The 24204-nt window shown below is 46.1% G+C and overlaps 1 protein-coding gene and 1 long non-coding RNA gene across 2 annotated transcripts in view; one reads left to right on the top strand and one right to left on the bottom strand.

Annotated features, from left to right (window-relative positions):
* LOC137537318 (M-phase inducer phosphatase 1-A-like) overlaps positions 1–23473 on the bottom strand; it is a 38346-nt gene extending 14873 nt beyond the window's left edge. The window contains exons 1-8 of the mRNA XM_068259390.1: positions 23265–23473; positions 19242–19345; positions 14593–14635; positions 13578–13611; positions 13069–13143; positions 6586–6732; positions 3231–3305; positions 915–977 (exon numbers count right to left, since the gene is read on the bottom strand). Coding sequence (XP_068115491.1) covers positions 915–977; positions 3231–3305; positions 6586–6732; positions 13069–13143; positions 13578–13611; positions 14593–14635; positions 19242–19345; positions 23265–23437 — 714 coding nt within the window. The 5' untranslated portion in view covers positions 23438–23473. The remainder of the gene's footprint in view (positions 1–914; positions 978–3230; positions 3306–6585; positions 6733–13068; positions 13144–13577; positions 13612–14592; positions 14636–19241; positions 19346–23264) is intronic.
* Positions 161–3311, top strand: LOC137537319 (uncharacterized). The gene is made up of 3 exons (XR_011024589.1): positions 161–259; positions 456–595; positions 3197–3311. It is a non-coding gene; the product is annotated as an uncharacterized lncRNA (long non-coding RNA).
* Positions 23474–24204: the final 731 nt, after the last annotated feature.

The following is a 24204-nucleotide window of genomic DNA, read 5'->3' as shown; positions in this document are numbered from 1 at the left end:
ATTCTAGTGAAAATGTGTATTGTTAATTTTCACGCTTTGTAAATCTTCACAGCAAAAATATTTGTTTTTGCGGTAAAAATTGTTGTTGTGTTGAAGTAGAAATATCTATTTTTTTGCGGTAAAAATATTGATTTTTTTGTGTTTTTGCAGAAACCGCAAAAACACGAGCCTGTTTTTCGAAAAATTTCTTGAAATTAAAAACAGCATTTTCGATGTGAAAATGGCTTTGACGAAAATTTGCAAGCAACGCTGTAAACAGGTAATAGTTTATACTACCTAGGCTCAATGTAATGTTTTCTACATCATATAATGTATACTCTGGCCCCCCAGCATTCTGAAGTATGTTGATCCGGCCCTTGAGTTTGGGGAACCCTGGTCTATACAATAAAGTGATTTTTTTTTACATACAGTATATGAATGCATGATAAATTGATCTGATTTTTAAATTCATGTAGACAGTTTCTTTGCTGGGAACAGAGCCTGGGGCTCTAGTAAAAGACCTGCCGACTACGCCAACATGTCCAACACAGGACTGAAGGCCAGTGTGGTGCCACTAATGCTTTCTGTGAGCTGTGTACTCCTCCTAGTAAGTTCAGTAAGTGCTATTTTACTAAAACATTTCCCTTCTGTGTATTCATGTCCTACATTTGTCTCTGGACAAACTCAACCAAACATGCCGCTAATTCACAAACACTTTTTTCATCACAGAGTTACAAATATTAACATGAAGCAAAACGCTAAACCAAAATAAGGAGCCTGAATAGGACCAAAACCACTGCTGTAATCAGCTGTATCATTGGGTAGAAATATATGATTACCTTATAGGAGATTACTCTAAATAAACCCAGCCAGGTTCCAAGAGCATAAAATGATTGGCTATGGATTAAGGCACTGACTGATCATTAATGACTTACTGTATTACTGGAGATATATTTCAGATCCTGATGTTTTCCCTTTTCCACTGGCAGACAGTATTGCTGTGAACAATAAAGCCAAACATGAGGTTGTTAAGAATTCTTATTAATTATACAAAGAGATGGACAATAAATGCTTATTATTGGGGTGCTCGGATACCCCTTTTGTCCCAGATCCGGATACCCAGATATCCGGATACAGATTGGATATCCGGATGCAACCTTTTGGGTATCCGGATAGAATCGGATATCCGACCCCAGTATCCAGGATATCCGGGCAAATTCGGATATCTGGATAGAAAAACCGGAAGTGGCCTTTAAATTGCTTTAAAAATGTTTTTTTAGGGTAAATGAGGCATGTAGCATCATTATTTCTTAAAGGGAAACACTAATTGATGATGTGGGGACTTAAAATCCCCCGCCCCCCCAAAATATAAAAAAAATGCCTGTCAATTAACATCAGGACTAGGTTCCAGACAGCGGTCGTGCAGCCCACTTTGTGTTCAAAGTCAAACCGCACAACGGGGACATGACAGTTTTCATCCCAGACATCTCCAAAAAATTATGCAGCAATTGTGTTTTGGGTTAAATATAGGTGGTATCAGCACAGCAGCAGTGGCCTGTGGCACCCTGGTGGTGGGAGCAGCAAAGGGAGCAGGGCAATGCAGCAGCAGCAGGTGTAACATCTGCCAGGAGCATGCCGGACGTGGCACTTGGCAATGGGCGGCACTTGGCATGTGGCACGTGGCACTTTGCACGTGGCACTTTGCACGTGGCACTTTGGACGTGGCACGTGCAAAGTGCCATGTGCAAAATGCAACGTGCCAAGTGCCACGTGTCAAGTGCAAAGTGCCACGTGCCAAGGGCCACGTGCCAAGTGCAAAGTGCCGAGTGACAGTCAGACAGCAGAGGAGAGGACACTAACTGTCACACTGGCACTGCTCAGCAGCACAGCAGTTCTGTAGTAAGCTAACACAGTAGTACTACTACTCTAACAACTACTAGCACTGACTGCAGTACTACAGTACTAACTACACAATAACACAGTAATCCTATCCCCTAATCCCTAACCTAACCTATACTGTAGCTAGCTAAGGCTAATAGCTGGCCAGCAGGAAGCAGCTGGCCTGGTCTGTGCACAGCACACACACAGACACATAGCAGCTGCAGCACACACACTGACTGTCACACAATGAAATCAAGCTAACAATACAACAATAGTGTAGTGATAGTAGTGAAGGGGTTTCTCACTGAACATCTTTAGGTTTATCACTGTGTACAGCCCTTGCTAGGTCAGCAGCACTGGAGCATGTCTCTCAGTGAGCATTCAGATAGCTAAGACGATATGTCTCATCATGGCCCCCCTCCTTATTATACAGGGGGGCTGGCCAGTGTTCCTTTCTGTGATTGGGTGCCAGGGCTTAGGCTGGGAGCCCTCTGATTGGCTCAGTGAGGTCAGGTGGGGCTGGCCAGGGTTCCCCTTTGTGATTGGTTGCTAGGGCTTCTGCTGGGAGCCCTCTGATTGGCTCAATGACGTCCTGGACGTCATACAGTATCTCAATAGTCAGATTTCTGCGGATATCCGCATTGCCAGCCAACTATCCGCAGATAGCCAACTTTCTACAGAAATCCGGAATCTTGAAACAGAATCGGATAGCTGAAAAATGGTCGGATATCTGGGTTACCCGGATATCCGAAATCCTGATGAGCACCACTGCTTATTATTATTATGAATAATATAATGCATATAATTCCAGCTTGCATGGCAACTTAATGCAAAATATATGCAGCTTGGAACTGAGCCAATCAAATTAACAGTAGAATGAAGTGAATATGATTGGCCCAGTTCCAAACTGCATACAATGTGTATAATACATGCATGCTAGATGGAATATAACAGAAAATTAATACTTACCTAACGGCATTTTCTTTCCCTGGAGCCTCCATTCCAGCATACTACTGAGGGCGGGGCCAAACCCAGTAGTATGCTGGAATGGAGGCTCCAGGGAAATATATTTTTCATAAATCCAGCAACCTGGACCTTTTACATCGCTTCATCTCAGATGTTTGTTATGGGGCCTCATTTTTGTGGCCGCCATTCTGATTGGCTCACAGAGGAAGTGTGGGGGGGATTTTCTCCATACAAAGACAGCAATAACAAATTAACAACCTCCTCCCCTTCCCAAGACTGACGGTGAACATTCCACCTGGGGAGACTCGTATGGCTGTACTGCTAATTTACATTGCATTTATGGTACATGACACATGGTTTCATCTTTCAGATAGTTACACAAGTCACTTGAAGCCATTCCCTACCTTAGAGAAATCCCCAATGAGGTCATCATCTTCAGTGTCTGCGCCGTTAAACGTTGGACTGACATCACTCGTCATCTAAAACAAACAGAAGATATTGGCGAGGGCGTAAAACAAATAAACATTTTTTAAATTAAATGATCTGTGTTGTATACGAGTGTTTCTCAACATTATTACAGCACTACCCCTTTATGAGAGGTGGGGTTTGCAGAGTACTCCATATTGTGACTAACAACATCTCAAGTACTGATATATTAATCAGGAGTATTCAATATTTGCATGTACATTGTTTTAAAACATTCCTTCATGCTTTTAATTAACTAAAAATACGTATTTAGGTTAATATGTGCATCATTTTGCATATTTTAAATGCCCAAACTCATTGTTATAGATTAACTAAGAAATGTTCAAGTATCCCCTAAACCCAGCCCCAGTACCCCCGGGGTACACATACCTCCTGTTGGGAACCTCTATGACAGCCTATCAGATTCCAGGCATAGGACCATATCCTATTCAAGGTGATAAGGAGCTTGCAGAAGCGAGTTACTTATCACCTTGCCATCGCACAACGATTACTGGCAAATCCTGTTGCTGGTTTGCGATGGCTGATTGTTAGGGAGCATTACTCAGGCGATAGCCTCAGCGATGCTCCCATATCCCGGGCGATGGTACTTAGGATTTGCACTGTGGTGCCCTTCAGCACCATGGCACTGCCCCCTCGCTCCCCAGAGATGCGCGACACCTGTCAAACATCTGCTGCAGTCTTCCACTGCTGCTTCTGGGGGTCTCCTTTAAAAAGGAGACCCCCAGAGCTCCCCATTGGCCTGTCCGTGATCGCTGAAGCCCCCTGCAGCTGAGTAGACACCCCTGAGTAATTTACCATCAGCTGCTGGACACCCACCTCCTCACCCCGCAAATCCCGAGCTCTAAAGTTGCTTTGCCGGGGCTCTGACAGCTGGAATTAAACCATCGGGACTTGCGGTGGGGGGGGGGGGGGATGTTTAGCGGCGGCAGGTAAATTACTCAGGGGTGCCTGCCTCAGCTGCGGGGGGTTTCGGCGATCCCGGACGGCCCGATGGGGAGCACTGGGATCTCTTTATTAAATGAAATGGTCCATAGTGTTTAGCTTTGGATAAGGCGTGACATCATGCACATAAGCAGCACAGTGGCATAGTGGTTAGTGCTGTCGCCTTGCAACGCTGGGTTACCGGTTCCAATCCCAGCCGGTGCACTATCTGCACAGTGTTTGTATGTTCTCCCCATGTCTGTGTGGGTTTCCTCCGGGCACTCTGGTTTCCTCCCACATCCCAAAACCATACAGATAAGTTAATTGGCTTCCCCCTAAATTGGCCCTGGACTACTATACATACACTACACAATATAGTACATGCATAGACATATGACTATGGTAGGGATTAGATTGTGAGCTCCTCTGAGAGTCTGAGGGACAGTAAGTGTCAAGACAATATACTCTGTACAGTGCTGCGAAATATGTTGGCGCTATATAAATACTTAATAACAATGCACTTTATTGGTTTCCTTGGAAACTACAGTAGGCCTTTAGAAGTTGACCTGGTAAATTCAGAGAAACAAGTGGTTTGAAGCACTCCAAACAGAGCCAATCAGGCAGCATTTCCTCCAATGTGTCCTGATCCAACGTTTTTGTACAAAATGGAATCAGTAAAAATTACTTAAAACTGTGCAGGTGAAACAAATATGCGAATAAACAATGCGAATTAGAACTGAAGTAGATAAGTTGCCCATAGCAACCAATCAGGTTTCAGCTGCTAACAGAAACAAGAATTCTGATTGGCTTTGCTGGTCAGCCTCTTCACGTTTCGTTCCAGTTTTCTGCGACTCTCCATACCTCATCCTCTGGGTTGTGTTTTTTAGCGTTGGGACATTTTGGGCTGGATCATTATTAACTTTAGAAGCTTCATAAATCTCCAGGTTACATACAGTGAATTAGCTGCTACTATTCACATTAAAGCGTGAAATAGTCATACCTGTGCAGAAGATTAGCCATGTGAGCCCTCTGAAAGCCAGCCATACTGTCAGCTATGCGAGCAGCCACCATTTTACCTGTCTGGAGGTATCAGAGTGACAGTTGACAGCACCTGGTGTGCCAGACTTGTCCTCATGCCACCTTCACCTGCCTCAGTCTGCTGCTTATATTACATGGCAGATGATATAGCAGGACTCTGCGGCCTAGCAGAAGAGATGTCACCACTAAAGTTCCCAAGAGAGACCCAACACAGTACAGACATGGGTGATAGCTGTGCAGAGCATGAGGCATGTGCTGCCCTCTGTGGAGGAGAGGAGACCGCACAGTTACACGAACAGCGGCAGTGATTATTTCAGCTCTCCTCCCATTCTTTTGCCAATAACTTTATCACTACTTATCACAATGATATGATCTATATCTTGTTGTTGTTTTTTGCCACCAATTAGGCTTTCTTTAGGTGGTACATTTTGCTAAAAAATATTTTATTCTAACTGTGTATTAACAGGAATAATAAGAAACAGTTTGAAAAAATGTATTATTTCTCAGTTTTCGCTAATTATAGTTTTCAAATAAAACCTGCTACTGCAGATAAAACCCACACATTGTATTTGCCCATTTGTCCATCTCATCTCTTCATGCCCATGTCTGGTCATTGATCACAGACACTTTGATTGGTGAATGGGAACTGATTAGCGTACTTATGGGTGGTGACGAGAACACACTTGAGTGCTAGTGCGGCGGGCGATGGTGGCGAGGTACGTATATCTACACCGCTGGGATGGGAGCAGTGCTTCCGCAGGTCGTAGATATACTGTATGAAAACCATGAAGAGGTTAAGGCGGTATTTGCGGTTGCCCGATACATGGAGAATACAATTACCTGATAGGCAGAAGTGATATAGGATGGAGTGGTTGTTATTTTAGTTTCTGAATCACTGGAGATGCCCAGAGTCGTTTGCCTGCTTCAGCCACATACACTATGATCAGATCAATCATCCAATCAGCTGAATATAATTTCGCCTTTTTAAAACAGCAGGTATTTGCCATAATTCAGCTTTAAAGGGATCCTACTCGATCGTTTCGCCACTTGATTCCGCAGGCGATTCTCTTCTCTTCCGCTCGTTTTATCTTTTTCCATTCACGAAACGATCGGGCGGGAGATCGGACATGTCGGAAATTATCTATTGAGCCATCTTAATGGCTCATTATCGAGCCGTGTATTCCCAGCATTAGCCTCCTATACCTTCTTATTGGTTCTGGGTCACCCCGAGCTCCAGATAGTAGGTACTCCTCCACGTACCTTCCATCTGAGGTACAATTACTTTCCATAACAGAGAGCAGCAAACTCTTTTACCGTAAGCCTTGTATCCTGTGGTGTGACTCTGTTCCTCCTGCGTGTGGCATTGCCCATGTGTTTTCCTCCTCCTGGCTTATCACATCGCTGCTTCACTACCAGCTCCGGGCTGTGGAAGAGGTCGGAAAGCTTCATCCGAGATTTTTTCTATGTACAAAAATGTAAAGGTTAAACAAAACTCACCTTTCACCAGGCTGCCATTAAAATGTACCAGAGACCTTGTAAAGTAAATATTTAATACTTACCTGGGGCATCCTCCCGCCCCATAACTACGTCTGAGTCCCACGCCGTCCTCCCGCTGTCTGCCGTTCAGCCGTGATCAGCCCCGGTAACCGTCTCAGTCGCGTCAGCCCCGGTAACCGTCTCAGTCGAGTCAGTCCCAGTAACCGTCTAAGTCGCGTCAGTCCCAGTAACCGTCTCAGTCGAGTCAGTCCCGGTAACCGTCTCAGTCGCGTCAGTCCCAGTAACCGTCTCAGTCGCGTCAGTCCCGGAAACCGTCTCAGTCGAGTCAGTCCCGGTAACCGTCTCAGTCGCGTCAGTCCCAGTAACCGTCTCAGTCGTGATCAGTCCCGGTAACCGTGTCAGTCGAGTCAGTCCCGGTAACCGTCTCAGTCATGTCAGCCCCATTAACCGTCTCAGTCGAGTCAGTCCCGGCAACCGTCTCAGTCGTGTCAGTCCTGGTAACCGTCTCAGTCGCGTCAGTCCCGGTAACCGTCTCAGTCGAGTCAGTCTCGGTAACCGTCTCAGTCGCGTCAGTCCCAGTAAACGTCTCAGTCGCGTCAGTCCCAGTAACCGTCTCAGTCATGTCAGTCCCGGTAACCGTCTCAGTCGCGTCAGTCCCAGTAACCGTCTCAGTCGAGTCAGTCCCGGTAACCGTCTCAGTCGCGTTAGCCCCAGTAACCGTCTCAGTCGAGTCAGTCCCAGTAACCGTCTCAGTCGCGTCAGTCCCGGTAACCGTCTCAGTCGCGTCAGTCCCGGTAACCGTCTCAGTCGCGTCAGCCCCGGTAACCGTCTCAGTCGCGTCAGTCCCGGTAACCGTCTCAGTCGAGTCAGTCCCGGTAACCGTCTCAGTCGAGTCAGTCCCGGTAACCGTCTCAGTCGCGTCAGCCCCGGTAACCGTCTCAGTCGCGTCAGTCCCGGTAACCGTCTCAGTCGTGTCAGTCCCGGTAACCGTCTCAGTCGCGTCAGTCCCAGTAACAGTCTCAGTCGCGTCAGTCCGGGTCTACTGCGCATGGGAGGGTAATTCCTGGCATGTGCAGAAGACCCAGACTGGACCCGGCTGATTGCGGCTGAACGGCAGACCGCTGGAGCACGGCGGGGGACTCACACGTGGTTATGTGGTGGGAGGAAGCCCTAGGTAAGTATCACAGCTTTACTGAGGTCTCTGGTTTACTTTAAAGAAACAGTGAGGGTTTTTTCACTTCTAAAATCGAAATTGCTAACGCTATTTTGTGCGTTTTCCCCCTCCCAGCGCTCCACTGCGTGCTACGATTTTGTACAAAGCACTTTTGCAGAGCGATTCCGTTTTTTCACTTCCTGAAGAGTGAACTCTTTCACCCGGAAATGAATAAATACAATGTATTTATTCATAAAAGCGCGAACGCAATAGCCGGATTAAGTGATTTGTGAGCAGTTTGTGCTTTTCTATACCTTCCATTGTAGCAAAATCACCCCGAAAATGGTACAGGCAGCACTTGGATGAGCGGATAGCGGACGAAACGCGTTGATATGAACTGTCCCATAAGGAATCATTGCACAAGCGCTTTTAAGGCCATTTTAAAAATCCCCTGCACTCAACAACAACAAAAAAACAAGCCCAAAGAGAGAGAATTAGGGAGGCTGCCATTCCTGCCCTGATTTAAAGTGACAGTGAAGCTAAAAAATAAACTTACATGAGATAATGAACTGTATGTGTTGTACAGCTAAGAAATTGAACATTAGTAGCGCAGAAAAGAGTCTCATATTTTTATTTTCTGTTATAAAGCCTTTTATTTATTTATTTATAACATTGCATCATTTTGTCACAGCTGCAGTATACAAACTACACTCTACAGTTTACACTATGAAACAGAGCAGAACTAATGAGCCGTTGAACTTTCCTGCAGTAAAACCTTATCTGAAGTTGTCTTTCACTGTTTCGTTGAAGTATAAAGCTGGCCATACACTAGGCCGATTCCCCGCCGATCTACAGCAGATTCGATCACTGGGATCGAATCTGCTGTCAAATCGTTAACGCTAAATTTCGATCTATTTCATCCCGTCGATCGCTCCGTGCGGGAAATTACCGCGTGTCGCTAGCGGCGTTCAAGTGCCTGCCGACCGATGCAATACAGCTGCAATACATTACCTGCTCCGCCGATGCGACTCCCCAGGTCTCCGCTGTCTTCTTCTCCGCTCCGGTCTGGTCTCCGGGTCCTGCAGGCTTCACTTCTTCCTGTCCCGGCAGGAAGTTTAAACAGTAGAGGGCGCTCTACTGTTTTAACTTCCCCCAGACAAGAAGTGAAGCCTGCAGGACCCGGAGACCAGACCAGAGCGGAGAAGAAAACAGCGGAGACCTGGGGAGTCGCGCCGGCAGAGAAGGTAATGTATGCGGGGGGGGGGGGGGGGGGGCGGCGGAAGCACCACCACCACCACAGATTGTGAACGGTTTCAGGCTGAAATCGATTCACAATCTGTTTGCAGTAAAGGCAGCCATACGATCCCTCTCTGATCAGATTCGACCAGAGAGGGATCTATCTGTTGGTCGAATCTGATAGCAAATCAACCAGTGTATGGCTACCTTAAGTGCTCCAGAGAATAGCACTGTCTCTGGCCAAGCTTGGTCAGAGAGCTCAGAGAAGCTCTTTTGCATAGATAAAAAGGGAAGTTTCTTAACTCTTCGGGCTCGATTCACAAAGCGGTGCTAACCCAGTTAGAGACTTTAGGCATGATAACCATTGCACCACTCTGGTGAAAAGCCAGTTTAGGTGTGATAAGTTTAGGCATGATAAGTTTAGGTGTGATAAGTTTAGGCATGCTAAGTTTAGATAAGTTTAGATCGCTTGCAAAGTCCCGCACGCAAAGCAGCGCCATTAAACTTTATACGAAGTGCACCAGACTTTGCTAGCGTAAAACTTTTGATCAGCTGTGCACTGCGGTTCTAACGCAGTTGGCGCTTAAACTTATCATGCCTAAACTTATCACACCTAAACTTATCATGCCTAAACTTATCACACCTAAACTTATCATGCCTAAACTTATCACACCTAAACTTATCACACCTAAACTTATCATGCCTAAACTGAGTTTAGGCATGATAAAGGGCTTTTCACCAGGGTGCTAACTGTTAGCACCGCTTTGTGAATCAGGCCCCTCCTGTACTGGAAACAATAGGAGACTCTGTTCTTCTACTAATGTTCTATTTGTTAGCTGTACTACACACACAATACATTATCTCATAAGTGTGTATTTTCACTTCCGATTCCCTTAAAAATACTTGGTTCCCGGCAGTCACAATGATCTGTTGGATTGAGCATGTTGTCGGTGTCTGACATGCAACAAGTGTGCCGCTAGTTAGGCTATCTACTGTATATACAGAAAGGGTTTTTTATATATGATTCACTGTTTAATAGCGGCCTGCCAAGTACAGATTACTGGCTGATTAGCGATGGATTGGAGGGGGAGGTATCATTTTATCTTAAAGTTATAATCAATAACCTGTCTCACATCATCTGGAAGTCAGTGCATCACTGGCAGATGGGATAAGAGTGGCGAATCTAATGGAAATGACAATTCAATACCAACTAATAGATAGTGGGCTTTCATCACCTCTTCTCAGGGGTAATCACATTAAAGAACGTATTTATTATTGTCATACAAAATTAAGTAAACCTGATGAAAGGTAAAAAAAAAGTGACATTCTTACGTCAGTGGGAGAAAGCTCTGGATGCTTCTCACCCCCTCCGGAGCGAGCCAGGACCCACTTCCTCTTTGCGCCCGCTCTCCCTTACATGCAGGGCTGGATTTAAAGGAATACTATCGATTCATATATTTTTTTTCAATTGACACAGGAATTGTTTGGGAAGTGCTGCTAAGTACTGGTGTATACATTTTAGTAGCAACTTCTTTGTTTACTGTTAGAAAAATACTTTCAAAGTTTACTGACACCAAAACTGACTGCTGACTGAGCCATGAGGAGAGGGGAAATTCCCCTCACACTTGATCAGTTAACTCTAGGGGCCTGATTCACAAAGTGGTGCTAACACTTAGCACGCTGGTGAAAAGCCCTTTATCATGCCTAAACTCAGTTTAGGCATGATAAGTTTAGGCATGATAAGTTTAGGTGTGATAAGTTTAGGCATGATAAGTTTAAGCGCCAACTGGGTTAGTACCGCAGTGCACAGCTGATCAAAAGTTTTACGCTAGCAAAGTCTGGTGCACTTCGTATAAAGTTTAATGGCGCTGCTTTGCGTGCGGGACTTTGCAAGCGATCTAAACTTATCTAAACTTATCATGCCTAAACTTATCACACCTAAACTTATCATGCCTAAACTTATCACACCTAAACTGGCTTTTCACCAGCGTGGTGCAATGGTTATCACGCCTAAAGTCTCTAACTGGGTTAGCACCGCTTTGTGAATAGAGCCCTATGTGTAACTCTGCGTGTGACAGAGAAGAGAGCTCCCAACAGCTGCAGATCCTGTGTCCTGTGTTTCTGACTGAAGTGTCTGAAGAGAGCAGAGGAAATGTAACTAATTGTCACAGCTTTTTCATACTGTTTTTGCTGTCAGAGATTGATATGTTTGATATTTGCTTTCTGTAGTCTGATATGCAACTCTGGCTGTGCATTGAAGCAGACACCCCTTCTGCAATTGATTTGTCCCAATATAGCTAAATCCTACCCTCAATAAATGACAGCTTTTGCCTCTGATATTTAACATGAAAAGTAGGAAAATGTTTACACAGCTACTTAGACATTATTTACACACTGTCATTTTAGAACACTTGGGTATCGATAGTATTCCTTTAAGCTAAGGCCACATAGGCCATGGTCTAGGGCACCACAGTATCAAGGGCGGGTGGGCAGCAGGCTATACTAGGTGGAAGGGTCACTGGCTACCTATACTGGAAGGAGGGGTGGTCATCAGGCTATCTGTAAGTAAGGGGGAGGAGGATCATCTGGCTTCTTATAGTATATACTAGAGGAAAGGGGGGTAATCAGGATACCTATACTGGAGGGAAGGGGGGAGGGGTCATCAGGCTATCTATACTGGAGGGGGTAGGCTGCTGACAGTGGCCTTGGGCGGTGAAAAGTACAAATCCGGCCCTGCTTACATGTAAGGGCTGCATGGCTGCACTACGCAGGCACCAGCAGGTTCGGAGCTACTTGTGCATGGAGAAAAAAAGCAGTGCACAAGCATCTGAATGTTGCTGTGCATGCGTGTGCTATCCATGCCCCTGCACAGTGGGGGTGCACTTGTACACAGAGGGGAGCACAGCCTCTAGCAATATTCTTTAGAATTTAGATGTTCCCAGCAGAGAAAGAGAGGGGTCAAGGAAGATCTGACTTTCTAGAAGCTTTCATATAATGAAGTGAGTAGCTAACTTTTTTTGTTTAATCTGACTTCAGATTTACTTTACCTGGAGTGCAACATGACATGATGAGAGAAACATGTATGTATAGTGCCAGTCCTACATAGAATTACACTATATTGCTTTTTATCTTTCACTGTAAGGGTTAAGAATCCAGGCCTGCAAATGACAATTTCTTTGTGTAACTGATAATTACTTACAAGCCATTAAACCCTTGCATGGCAGAGAAACATTTCTGAGGCCCGGTGCACACCAAAAACCGCTAGCAGATCCGCAAAATGCTAGCAGATTTTGAAACACTTTTTCTTCTTTTTCTGCAGCGTTTCAGCTAGCGTTTTGCGGTTTTGTGAAGCGTTTTTGGTGTAGTAAATTTCATGTATTGTTACAGTAAAGCTGTTACTGAACAGCTACTGTAACAAAAAACGCCTGGCAAACCGCTCTGACGTGCCGTTTTTCAGAGCGGTTTGCGTTTTTCCTATACTTAACATTGAAGCAGAAACGCATCCGCAATCCAAAATTTGCAGCAGCCCGGGAGTATGCGTTTCTGCAAAACGCCTCCCGCTCTGGTGTGCACCAGCCCATTGAAATACATTACCCAAGCGTATCCGCAGCTGCAAGTAGATCGCAAACCGCAGCAGAACCGCTCTGGTGTGCACTAGGCCTCTGTGCAGGAAAGGAATTAAAAAAACCTGCAATACTTTAAAATCAGAGCTGTAGAACATTGTGCCATTCAGCTTAGATGAGAAAACTTTAAATAGCTTTTAAACATAAAATAAGTCTGTGGAATTTCTGGAAAGTCCTATCGGAGAAGAACTATAGATATCATAGTGTCTCTCATCAGTTTATGTTCACTTCTGGTTTGCTGTAGCTAGATACTGTTATATTTGGAGACAGTTTGGAATAGGAACGTACTTTTGTGATGTCAGGCTGAGACGCGTTCTCTCCATCCTCTCTCACATTCACTCGCCTGGCTGCTTTCTTCTTCAGCTAGAAGAGTAAAAAAACATTAAAGCAATCTGTAGAATGATGTATTTCTGTGTTTAAAGTGAACCCGAGGTGAGACTGAGAGTGATATGTAGGCTGACATATTTGTTCCTTTTAAACAATACCAGTTGCCTGGCTGTCTTGCTGATCTCTCTGGCTGCAGTAGTGTTTGAATCGCACACCTGAAACAGCATGCAGCTAATCCAGCCACAGTTCAGTCAGAGCACCAGATCTGCTGCATGCTTGTTCAGGGGCTAGGGTTAAATCTATTAGAGGCAGAGGATCAACAGGACAGACACGCAATCTGCATTGTTTAAAAGGGAAATACATATGGCAGCCTCCATATAACTCTCACCTCGAGTTCACTATAAGAACATTACAGAATATTGACACTGCTGTGGGTGCTCGAAGCAGATTTGTAGAGGAGGTTTACTCACCGCCTTATGGATGCCAGATCCTCCGGAGGAATCACTGCGGAGAGAAGGACATATTATTTAGTATTTTTATAGCGCCGACATCTTCTGCAGCGCTGTACAGAGTATATTGTCTGGCGGGTTGGATCGATTAAAATCCAAGAGAAACATAATCGCTCATTATCATTTCAAGTCGCTTGGCACCTTTTTAATCAAGGATAATTGCCCAATTGTCGGAAAGCAATCGTCTTTATGTGTTTTTTAGGCAGCGCCTCCTTTTTTAAAATAAATTTATGAACATCCGTGTTCCATGTTAAAAAAATAAATAGACCCTTGAATTCTACGTAAAACTGCATCCCAGCCAGGGCACTATCTGCAAGGAGTTTGTATGTTCTCCCCGAGTCTGTGTGGCCCTAGACTAGGATACGTACACTACACGATACAGACATAGACATAGGACTATGGTGGGGATTAGATTGTGAGCCCCTCTGAGGGACTGTTATGTGACAAGACAAGACGAGGGACAGCACGGTGGCGTAGTGGTTAGCGCTCTCGCCTTGCAGCGCTGGGTCCCCCGTTCGAATCCCAGCCAGGTCAACATCTGCATGGAGTTTGTATGTTCTCCCCGTGTCTGTGTGGGTTTCCTCCGGGCACTCCGGTTTCTTCCCACATCCCAAGAACATAATAAACAGATAAGTTAATTGGCTTCCCCCTAAATTGGCCCTAGACTACAATACATGGACTACAAGATACAGATATAGACATGTGACTATGGTAGGGATTAGATTGTGAGCCCCTCTGAGGGACAGTTAGTGACAAGACAATATATACTCTGTATAGCGCTGCGTAATATGTCCGCACTATATAAATACTTAAAATAAATATTTAAGACAATATACTCTGTACAGCGCTGTGGATGATGTCGGCACTATATAAATACTAAATAATAATAATAATAATTGCAGATACACAACTACAGTAAGCATACAAATACAATATATGATAATACATCAGAAAATCCTCTAGGTGGTGCTGTTACCTCTTGCTGCTGGCTGGAGGAGGTGTGGCCTCACTAGGGAAAACTAAACAAGGAAATAGTATAAAAAAGAAAAAAGTTATATCCTAAAAACAAAATATAAATACCAAAAATTTGCTTAACAGATACAGTATATTGTGGATAAAACATGGTAGAGATTTAACAACATTATTATCCTAAACTGCAGTATAGTAAAACAACCACAAGATGTCACTGTGTGTAAAATAAGAAGATGATCTTTATGGGATTGTTATTCTCTCAGTTCCTCTGTGTTCTACTAAGCTGCATTTCCTGATGGTGGTGTATGATTTTTCCATATGCCTCCATGGCAGCATAGGGATTAACCCAGGGGCGTAGGAATAGGCCCTGCAGCCCCTGCGCCCGCGGGGGGGCCCGGCCCCCCCCCTGGGGCCCGCTCGGGGCCGTTTTGTGGGTGCTGGAGGGGTGGCAGCATGAGGGGAAAGCCTTGCCCACAGTCGGCGGGGAGAGGGGTAGTTCCCCCCTCTCCCTCACCTCGGGGCTCTCCCCTCTGCGCTCCCCTCCAGCTCGTAAGTGTCTGTGGGGCTGTGGTGGGCAGCGAGCGGCGGGCAGATACATACCTGCTTCCGTGCGTTCCATCGGAGACTTCTCCCTCTAGCGGCTGACGTCACTTCCGGAAGTGACGTCAGCCGCTAGAGGGAGAAGTCTCCGATGGAACGCACGGAAGCAGGTATGTATCTGCCCGCCGCTCGCCGCCCACCACAGCCCCACAGACACTTACGAGCTGGAGGGGAGCGCAGAGGGGAGAGCCCCGAGGTGAGGGAGAGGGGGGAACTACCCCTCTCCCCGCCTACTGTGGGCAAGGCTTTCCCCTCATGCTGCCACCCCTCCAGCACCCACAAAACGGCCGCGTGCGGGCCCGGGGGGGGGGGGGCGCTCAGAAAATCTGCAGGGGGGCCCGGTGGGGCCTAGTTACGCCCCTGGATTAACCCATATGTATGCTGCCATGGATGCACATGGAAAGGAATATTACCGTTAGGTGAGTATACAATTTTCCGTTATCTCTGCGTGTTTTTCTTTCATAAAGATCTCCAACTATCTGCATGTACGGAACACTCTGCCCCATTAGAACATAGAGCATAGTCCCCAACAGTCCAGATTTGATCGGGACTGTACCGATTTGGGGGGCCCCTCCCGCCATCCCGCGCTGCCCCCCTTCTGTCCCGGCCGCTGGGCAGAGAGAAGGAAAAAAATTGATCGAGGCACCAGCCCCGGGGATCTGCATGCGGGATGGATTGCCGCCGCTATTTATTTCTCCCTCCCTCCCTCCTAATGTGTCCCCCAGTGTCCCCTTCCCCCCCGCACAGTAATATGGGCAGCGGAGCGGGCAGTGAGTCTTACCACTGCCTCTCCGCTGCGTACCGGGATCTCCTCTGATCTTCTCGCTTCCTGTGACGTCACAGGAAGCGAGAAGATCAGAGGAGATCCCGGTACGCAGCGAAGAGGCAGTGGTAAGACTCACTGCCCGCTCCGCTGCCCATATTACTGTGCGGGGGGGAAGGGGACACTGGGGGACACATTAGGAGGGAGGGAGAAGGATAATGATGGCGGCGGCGGCCATACATGCCGCATACCGGGCGGGCTGGTGCCTCGATCGGCTTTTTTTCCCCCCTCTCTCTGCCTGGCCACCCCCCTCCTCCTCCTCACCACCACCACCCCGGCACCCTCCCATTTGGGAGTAATTTAATAGCAAAATTATTTAAAAAAAAAACAAACTTTTTTTTCCCCTGGGGTGGGCGTGACTAGGGGGTTGGGGGCGTGGCCAGGGGTGTGGCCTAATTGTCCCGTTTTGGGACATTGAAATGTTGGGAGGTATGATAGAGGAATAGTAGAAACACAGGCAGGTATGTAATACTGCGCAGTATACCCTCTGCAGCCTGACACAGGAAGAAACAGCTCCGGATTATAAAACATTCTGTATCATGCAACTTTTGCTTCCTAGTAGAAATCATTCTATAGAAATAAATCCCAGAAATAATTAAATCATTGGCTTTTGTAATATCCATCAAAAACGCAATGGCGGGTGGTGGAAAATCAATAGTGGATGTAATGATTCTCAATTTAACTCCTGCTGAAATTTAAGGCTGGTTTCACACCAGGACGTTGCGTTTTAGGGGACATTATGGTCGCATAACGTGCCCCTAACACAACGCATGGTGCTCTCTGCTTTGGACGTCAGAGTGAGCCGCGTTGTGCAGCTCACTCTGGCGTCTGTGATGCTGTGATGCGTACTCTCGTGCGCATGTGGCATCACGTGGTCCCGCCCGGCCAATCGCCGCACAGAGCAGCTGCTCCAGGAAGTAAACACTGCAGGTCACTGAGTGCAGTGAATATTAATTAGCCATGTGCCTGGCCGCTCTCCCCTCCTCCCCAACATGACTGAGCATGTGCAAGCAGTCTAACTTATAAAGTACTGCATGCAGTACGTTATTAACGCAGTGTTACAATGTAACGCAACGTGGGCACTGTGAACAGCCCATTGATTTTCCATTGCTGTGCGTTGGGCTGCGTTACAGGCTGCTCTAACGTGCGCCTGTAACGTCTCAATGTGAAACCAGCCTTAATGACATTAAGTAAACAATGTGATAGATTTGATCAATACTTCCCAAATGATTTTTTTTAGTAATGGATAGCTTGCCTGATTGGCTATTATTGAGCCGTGTATGGCCAGCGTTGCTCTCTGCACACTAGCTGCCAGCTGTAGCAGAGGTGACTTGCACACCACTGATCAGCAGGACAGGTAGGTGATTGGCATTTTTGTGTAAAGTGGAGCTGAACTCTCGCACAGGACAGAAAGAAAGCACAGAGAAATGCACCCTGTATGTATTCATAGAGTTTAGCCTGTCTAATCCCCCCTCATCTGTGACTAATCACAGCTGTAATTTGATCTCACAGCTGTGTCAGCTGGCTGTCTCAGCAGAGCAGCTAATTTGTAAACACAGGATGTTAACCCTATGTCTGTTTCCATGAAAGCAGGAAGTAGACACACTGCAGATTTATTGCAGGATTTGTATCAGCTGTAATAAAGAAATGTTTCATTTACCCTGTCACCGGTCCCGATGTAATTGCGATCCTAGAAAGACTGCGGCTGCGTACAAGAGAACTTTGTACTTGCGCCTGCGCAGTAAGCTCCCGATGACGTGAGCGGGAGCGCGCACTTTTCATCTTGTAAGACGAATAATTGACCGGTGCCGGTGGCACGGAACCGAGGATCGTAGGAGGAGAACTCCTTTAAAGGTTTTATGCTGTTGCTTATCTTTGTGAGCAGAGAGGAAGTTCAACAATTCAACTCTCATAGTGGTTGCTGCACAAAGCTGCGGTAATATTGTGGTAATATTCCTGAGTGCAGACAGTGCAGGGCTGTATCGTTACACCAATAACATGCGCTATGCAAGTAGCGTTACCGTAGTAATGATCGCGCTACCCATGTACTGCGACTGGCACTACTTGCGTTATGCATGCTACGCTGCTAGCCAGTGATGGCTAACCTTGGCACTTCAGCTGTGGTGGAACTACAAGTCCCATGGGGCAATGCAATACTCTGACAGCTCTAAGCATAACTCGGGGAGGCAGAGGCATGATGGGACTTGTAGTTTTGTCACAGCTGGATTGCCAAGGTTAGCCATCACTACTGCTAGCGGTAGTAACGGTAATATTGTCGTGCACTGCCTGCCCCCCGCAATATTACCACTGCATTCTGCATCACCCCATCATCTCTCAGTGTATTACCCGGATCACATGACGCTATTCCTCCATTCTGCAGGGCTGTCATTCAGAGCGCGCCTAACACAGGAGGAATCGCTTCTGTCAGAGCCGGATCATCCACAAGGCAAACCTAGGCAGCTGCCTAGGGCCGGCAGAGAGTCTCGGGGCCTGGTTTATGCTAGCCCTCACCAAATCTTACTATAAAAGCCAGGTGACCATCAGCAGTGGGCAAAAACTGCTATCTTGCCTGGGACCCCATTTCCGCTTAAAGGACATACAACGTGAAAATAAACTGACGAGAAAAACAATTGTATCTATCCTCCTTCTCCTAAAAATGACCTTTTTTTTACATATTCCACAGTTTTATTTTATATTTAAATCTTGTTTTTAAGTTTTTACTGTTCCATTGTCTCTGCTCAATGACACCTCCATTGCAGTATAACAGAGCTAAAATCTATAAACTATTGACCCTTTTATCCCTTTCCTACTCTCAGAAGCCATTTACTGACAGGAAAGTGTTTTACGGCTGTAATTACTTATCAGTGAGGGTTATGCTATAGTCTGACCCAGTCCGAAGCGGACAGAAACTGTCACTCGCATGCTTGATGTTTAACTCTTTCAGGCAGAGAAAGAAAAAAAGGAACACATCCTAGTTATTAGTGTGCTTGGCACTGTACATACACATGTCTATCTCATCATGTCACATGTCACCTCATGTAGTGAAAGCGACACAAACACATCCCAGCGTTTCCTCCGGAGATTATTGACCTGAGTCACCGCGCAGTGAAGTCATTCTGAGGACAGTTCCGCAGCACCTGGCGGCAGCCAGTTGTCGAGAGGCAGCATGTGGCCGTTTCTCACAGGGAGATGATTAACCTGCTGAGTGTGGGAGAGATGCTGGCTCTGACCTGAGACGGAGGCAGTTGCCATGGCGACGTGCGGCGTTGGCGTCTCGCTCCGGCTGGAGTTCGTGGAATCGGGGGACAGTTTCAGCTTTCTCCTCGGAGACACACTGCACAAAGGACAACAAAAGAAATTAGTTTGGGATTGTTGTGGGATACCAAAGCCCAATTAGTGGCATCCATTCAATTGGCTGTTCACTGAGACGAGAAAACCACACAAGGGATCCCTATAGAATGTTTACCCAACCGGTGACTGTCTAATTATTCCAAATAAACACCTCTCTGTTATATATACACACAATACCTGGATATCCTGTTACCTGCACTGTCCACCCCTATCAGGACTTAAAGGACACCCGAGGTGAATATAAACAAATGAAATAAACAATTATATCTATCCTCCTTCTCCTAAAATTGACTTTGTAAGATATTCCACTGTTTTATTTTATATTTGAATTTACTTTTTAAGTTTTTACTGTTTTATTGGTTTTGCTCACAATGACACTTTCATTGAAGTATGCCAGAGCTAAAAATCTATGAACTATTGACCCTTTTTTATCTATTTCCTACTCTCACAAGCCAGGAAAGTGTTTTATAGTTGTAATTTACCAGTGAGGGTCACACTGTAGTCTGACCCAGTCCTGACTCAGACAGGAACTGCCACTTACATACCTGATGTTTAACTCTTTCAGGCAGAGAAAGAAAAAAAGGAACACAGCCTAGTTATTTGTGTGCTAGGCACTGTACATACACATGTCTATCTCATCATGTCACATGTCACCTCGGGAATCCTTTAAAGGACACCTGAAGTGAGAGGGATATGGAGGCTGCCATAATTATTTCCTTTCATACAATACCAGTTTCCTGGCTGTCCTGCTGATCCTCTGCTTCTAATACATTTAGCCATAGACCCTAAACAAGCATGCTGCAGATCAGGTGCTCTGACTGAAGTGTGACCGGATTAGCTGCATGCTGGTTTCAGGTGTGTAATTCAGCCACTACTGCAGCCAAATAGACCAGCAAAGCTGCCAAACAACTGGTATTTTTTGACAGGAAAATACACTCACTTCTCACTTCAGTTGTCTTTTAAAGCAAACCTTAATTAAAAATAAACTGATACAGCAAACAATGGTAACCTGAATAACACTTTCCTGGAATCCTATTTCGTAAATAAAGGTTTAAATCTACTATTCAGATACACAGTATCACAGTAATCTAATCATGCCCTCAAGACTCACCTGTTCACGCTCGCGTACCCCTCCTACATCAGCACCATAATATGTTCTGCTGGGCACCCTCTCGCACCTATTGTCTCCACCCCCACCCTTTAGATTGTAAGCTTCTGGCAGGGCCCTCCTCCTAGTGTTTCCAGCTTGATAATGCAATCCTACTGTCTGTCTGTCACCCCTCTTGTGGTCTAGAACAAACTCTATTTTGACCAATGACACTGAACTACTGTTATCAAATCATTTGTATGATCTTGTTTTGTTGTGACCTCCTTGTATGTGCTGCTTTAGGCCCGGTTCACATTAGCGGTGGCTATCCGGAATCGCCGTGCCGGAGCCGCACCGCATGCGGAACGGACGAAACGGACGCACGGCATAGCAATGTAAGTCTATGCCACCGTTCACATGCGTCCGTTTCGTCCGGACCGGAGCCGGACCGAATCCGGACTCCGGCGTCCGTTCCAACATGCGCTATTTTTTGGTCCGGCTCCTCCGGCAGCCGTATCCGGGGCGGAGCCGGACTGCACCATCCGGCCAATACAAATCAATGAGAACCGGATAGCGCACAACACACTGGCTAAAAATCCGGATGTTCTACCCCACTTCCTATGCGTATTGTAGCGGCGATATTGGATCGGGGACACATGGGCAAGCATTTTGGAGTGGAGCAGCACGAGCTGGAGATGTTGGCAGCATGTTGGAGGTGGAGGTGAGTGCTAAACAGCAGAGGGCCTGATTCCACAGGTCCCCCTTCTGCTGACCTCCCAGACCCCAACATTTTTTTTGTTTTTTACGTAACTTTTGCCAAACGGATCCGGATCGCATCCTGATGAACACCTGATGCAACCTGACCGGATCCGGATCGGATCCGGATCAGAACCGTACGGTTCCGATCCGGATCCGGTCCGGATCCGGTCAGGTCATCCGGTCCGTTTGGCAGACAACCGCAAGTGTGAACGGGGCCTAAATGTTAACCCATTTATCTATTGTGCAGTGCAATATGTTGGCGCTTTATAAATACAATTAATAATAATAATGCTTTCCAGCTCCCACACAGATAAATCTTGAACTATTGAACTTTTTTATCTGTTCTCCACACTCAGGTGTGTCTGGAACTGTGAACTGGCTGTAGAAGATGCCATACAAACATAATTAGACTATAACAGGATTATATTGTGACCTCCTCTGGGGACAGTCAGTAACATGACTATGTACTCTGTAATGTGCTGCAGGAGATGTCAGTGCTATATAAATACATAATAATATGGTAGGACATTAGACTATGACTATGGTAGGATTAGAGTGTGAGCTCCTCTGAGGACAGTCAGTGACATGACTATGTACTCTGTAATGTGCTGCAGGAGATGTCAGTGCTATATAAATACATAATAATAATATGGTAGGACATTACACTATGACTATGGTTGGATTAGCTTGTGAGCTCCTCTGAGGACAGTCAGTGACATGACTATGTACTCTGTAAAGTGCTGCAGAAGATGTCAGTGCTATATACATACATAATAATAATATGGTAGGACATTACACTATGACTATGGTTGGATTAGCTTGTGAGCTCCTCTGAGGACAGTCAGTGACATGACTATGTACTCTGTAAAGTGCTGCAGGAAATGTCAGTGCTATATAAATACATAATAATAATATGGTAGGACATTACACTATGACTATGGTTGGATTAGCTTGTGAGCTCCTCTGAGGACAGTCAGTGACATGACTATGTACTCTGTAAAGTGCTGCAGAAGATGTCAGTGCTATATACATACATAATAATAATATGGTAGGACATTACACTATGACTATGGTTAGATTAGCTTGTGAACTCCTCTGAGGACAGTCAGTGACATGACTATGTACTCTGTAATGTGCTGCAGGAGATGTCACTGCTATATAAATACATAATAATAATATGGTAGGACATTACACTATGACTATGGTTAGATTATCTTGTGAGCTCCTCTGAGGACAGTTAGTGACATGACTATGTACTCTGTAAAGTGCTGCAGAAGATGTCAGTGCTATATAAATACACAATAATAATAATATGGTAGGACATTAGACTATGACTATGGCAGGATTAGATTGTGAGCTCCTCTGAGGACAGTCAGTGACATGACTAAGTACTCTGCAAAGTGCTGCAGAAGATGTCAGTGCTATATAAATACATAATAATAATAATAATAATATGGGAGGACATTAGACTATGACTATGGTAGGGGTTAGAGTGTGAGCTCCTCTGAGGACAGTCAGTGACATGACTATGCACTCTGTAAAGTGCTGCAGAAGATGTCAGTGCTATATGAATACATAATAATAAGATGGTAGGACATCACACTATGACTATGGTTGGATTAGCATGTGAGCTCCTCTGAGGACAGTCAGTGACATGACTATGTACTCTGTAAAATACTGCAGAAGATGTCAGTGCTATATAAATAAATAATAATAATATGGTAGGACATTAGACTATGACTATGGTAGGATTAGAGTGTGAGCTCCTCTGAGGACAGTCAGTGACATGACTATGTACTCTGTAATGTGCTGCAGAAGATGTCAGTGCTATATACATACATAATAATAATATGGTAGGACATTAGACTATGACTATGGCAGGATTAGATTGTGAGCTCATCTGAGGACAGTCAGTGACATGACTAAGTACTCTGCAAAGTGCTGCAGAAGATGTCAGTGCTATATAAATACATAATAATAATATGGTAGGACATTAGACTATGACATGACTATGGTAGGATTAGACCCTGTATACACTATTCATATTATTACTTACCTGTCTGCACAGTGGAGATGACCCATGTTTCCAGAGAGGGAGGTGACAGGTGACAGTCCCCGGTCCGGAGAAAAGGTGAGGACTTCGTCCACACTGCTGTCGGAACTCCTGTCGCTGCCGCTCGTCAAAGCGTCCATATGGAGCGGCGCTTTACCACCTACAACATAAGACATGGCTGCCACCGTCCCCCCTATAGAGGCTTAGCAGTCCCCTCCAGATGACCGTCCCCCCTATAGAGGCTGAGCAGTCCCCTCCAGATCACCGCCCCCCCTATAGAGGCTGAGCAGTCCCCTCCAGATCACAGTCCCCCCTATAGAGGCTGAGCAGTCCCCTCCAGAGGACAGTCCCCCCTATAGAGGCTGAGCAGTCCCCTCCAGATCGCAGTCCCCCCTATAGAGGCTGAGCAGTAACCTCCAGATCACCGTCCCCCGTATAGAGGCTGAGCAGTCCCCTCCAGATCACTGTCCCCCCTATAGAAGCTGAGCAGTCCCCTCCAGATCACTGTCCCCCCTATAGAGGCTGAGCAGTCCCCTCCAGATCGCAGTCCCCCCTATAGAGGCCGAGCAGTCCCCTCCAGATCACTGTCCCCCCTATAGAGGCTGAGCAGTCCCCTCCAGAGGACAGTCCCCCCTATAGAGGCTGAGCAGTCCCCTCCAGATCGCAGTCCCCCCTATAGAGGCTGAGCAGTCCCCTCCAGAGGACAGTCCCCCCTATAGAGGCTGAGCAGTCCTCTCCAGATCACCGTCCCCCCTATAGAGGCTGAGCAGTCTCCTCCAGAGGACAGTCCCCCATATAGAGGCTGAGCAGTCCCCTCCAGATTACCGTCCCCCCTATAGAGGCTGAGCAGTCCCCTCCAGATCACCGTCCCCCCTATGGAGGCTGAGCAGTCCCCTCCAGATCACCGTCCCCCCTATGGAGGCTGAGCAGTCCCCTCCAGATC

This window comes from Hyperolius riggenbachi, chromosome 10 (assembly GCF_040937935.1).
Source record: "Hyperolius riggenbachi isolate aHypRig1 chromosome 10, aHypRig1.pri, whole genome shotgun sequence".
Taxonomy (NCBI): Eukaryota; Metazoa; Chordata; class Amphibia; order Anura; family Hyperoliidae; genus Hyperolius; species Hyperolius riggenbachi.
This window is presented reverse-complemented; position numbering and strand designations above follow the sequence as displayed.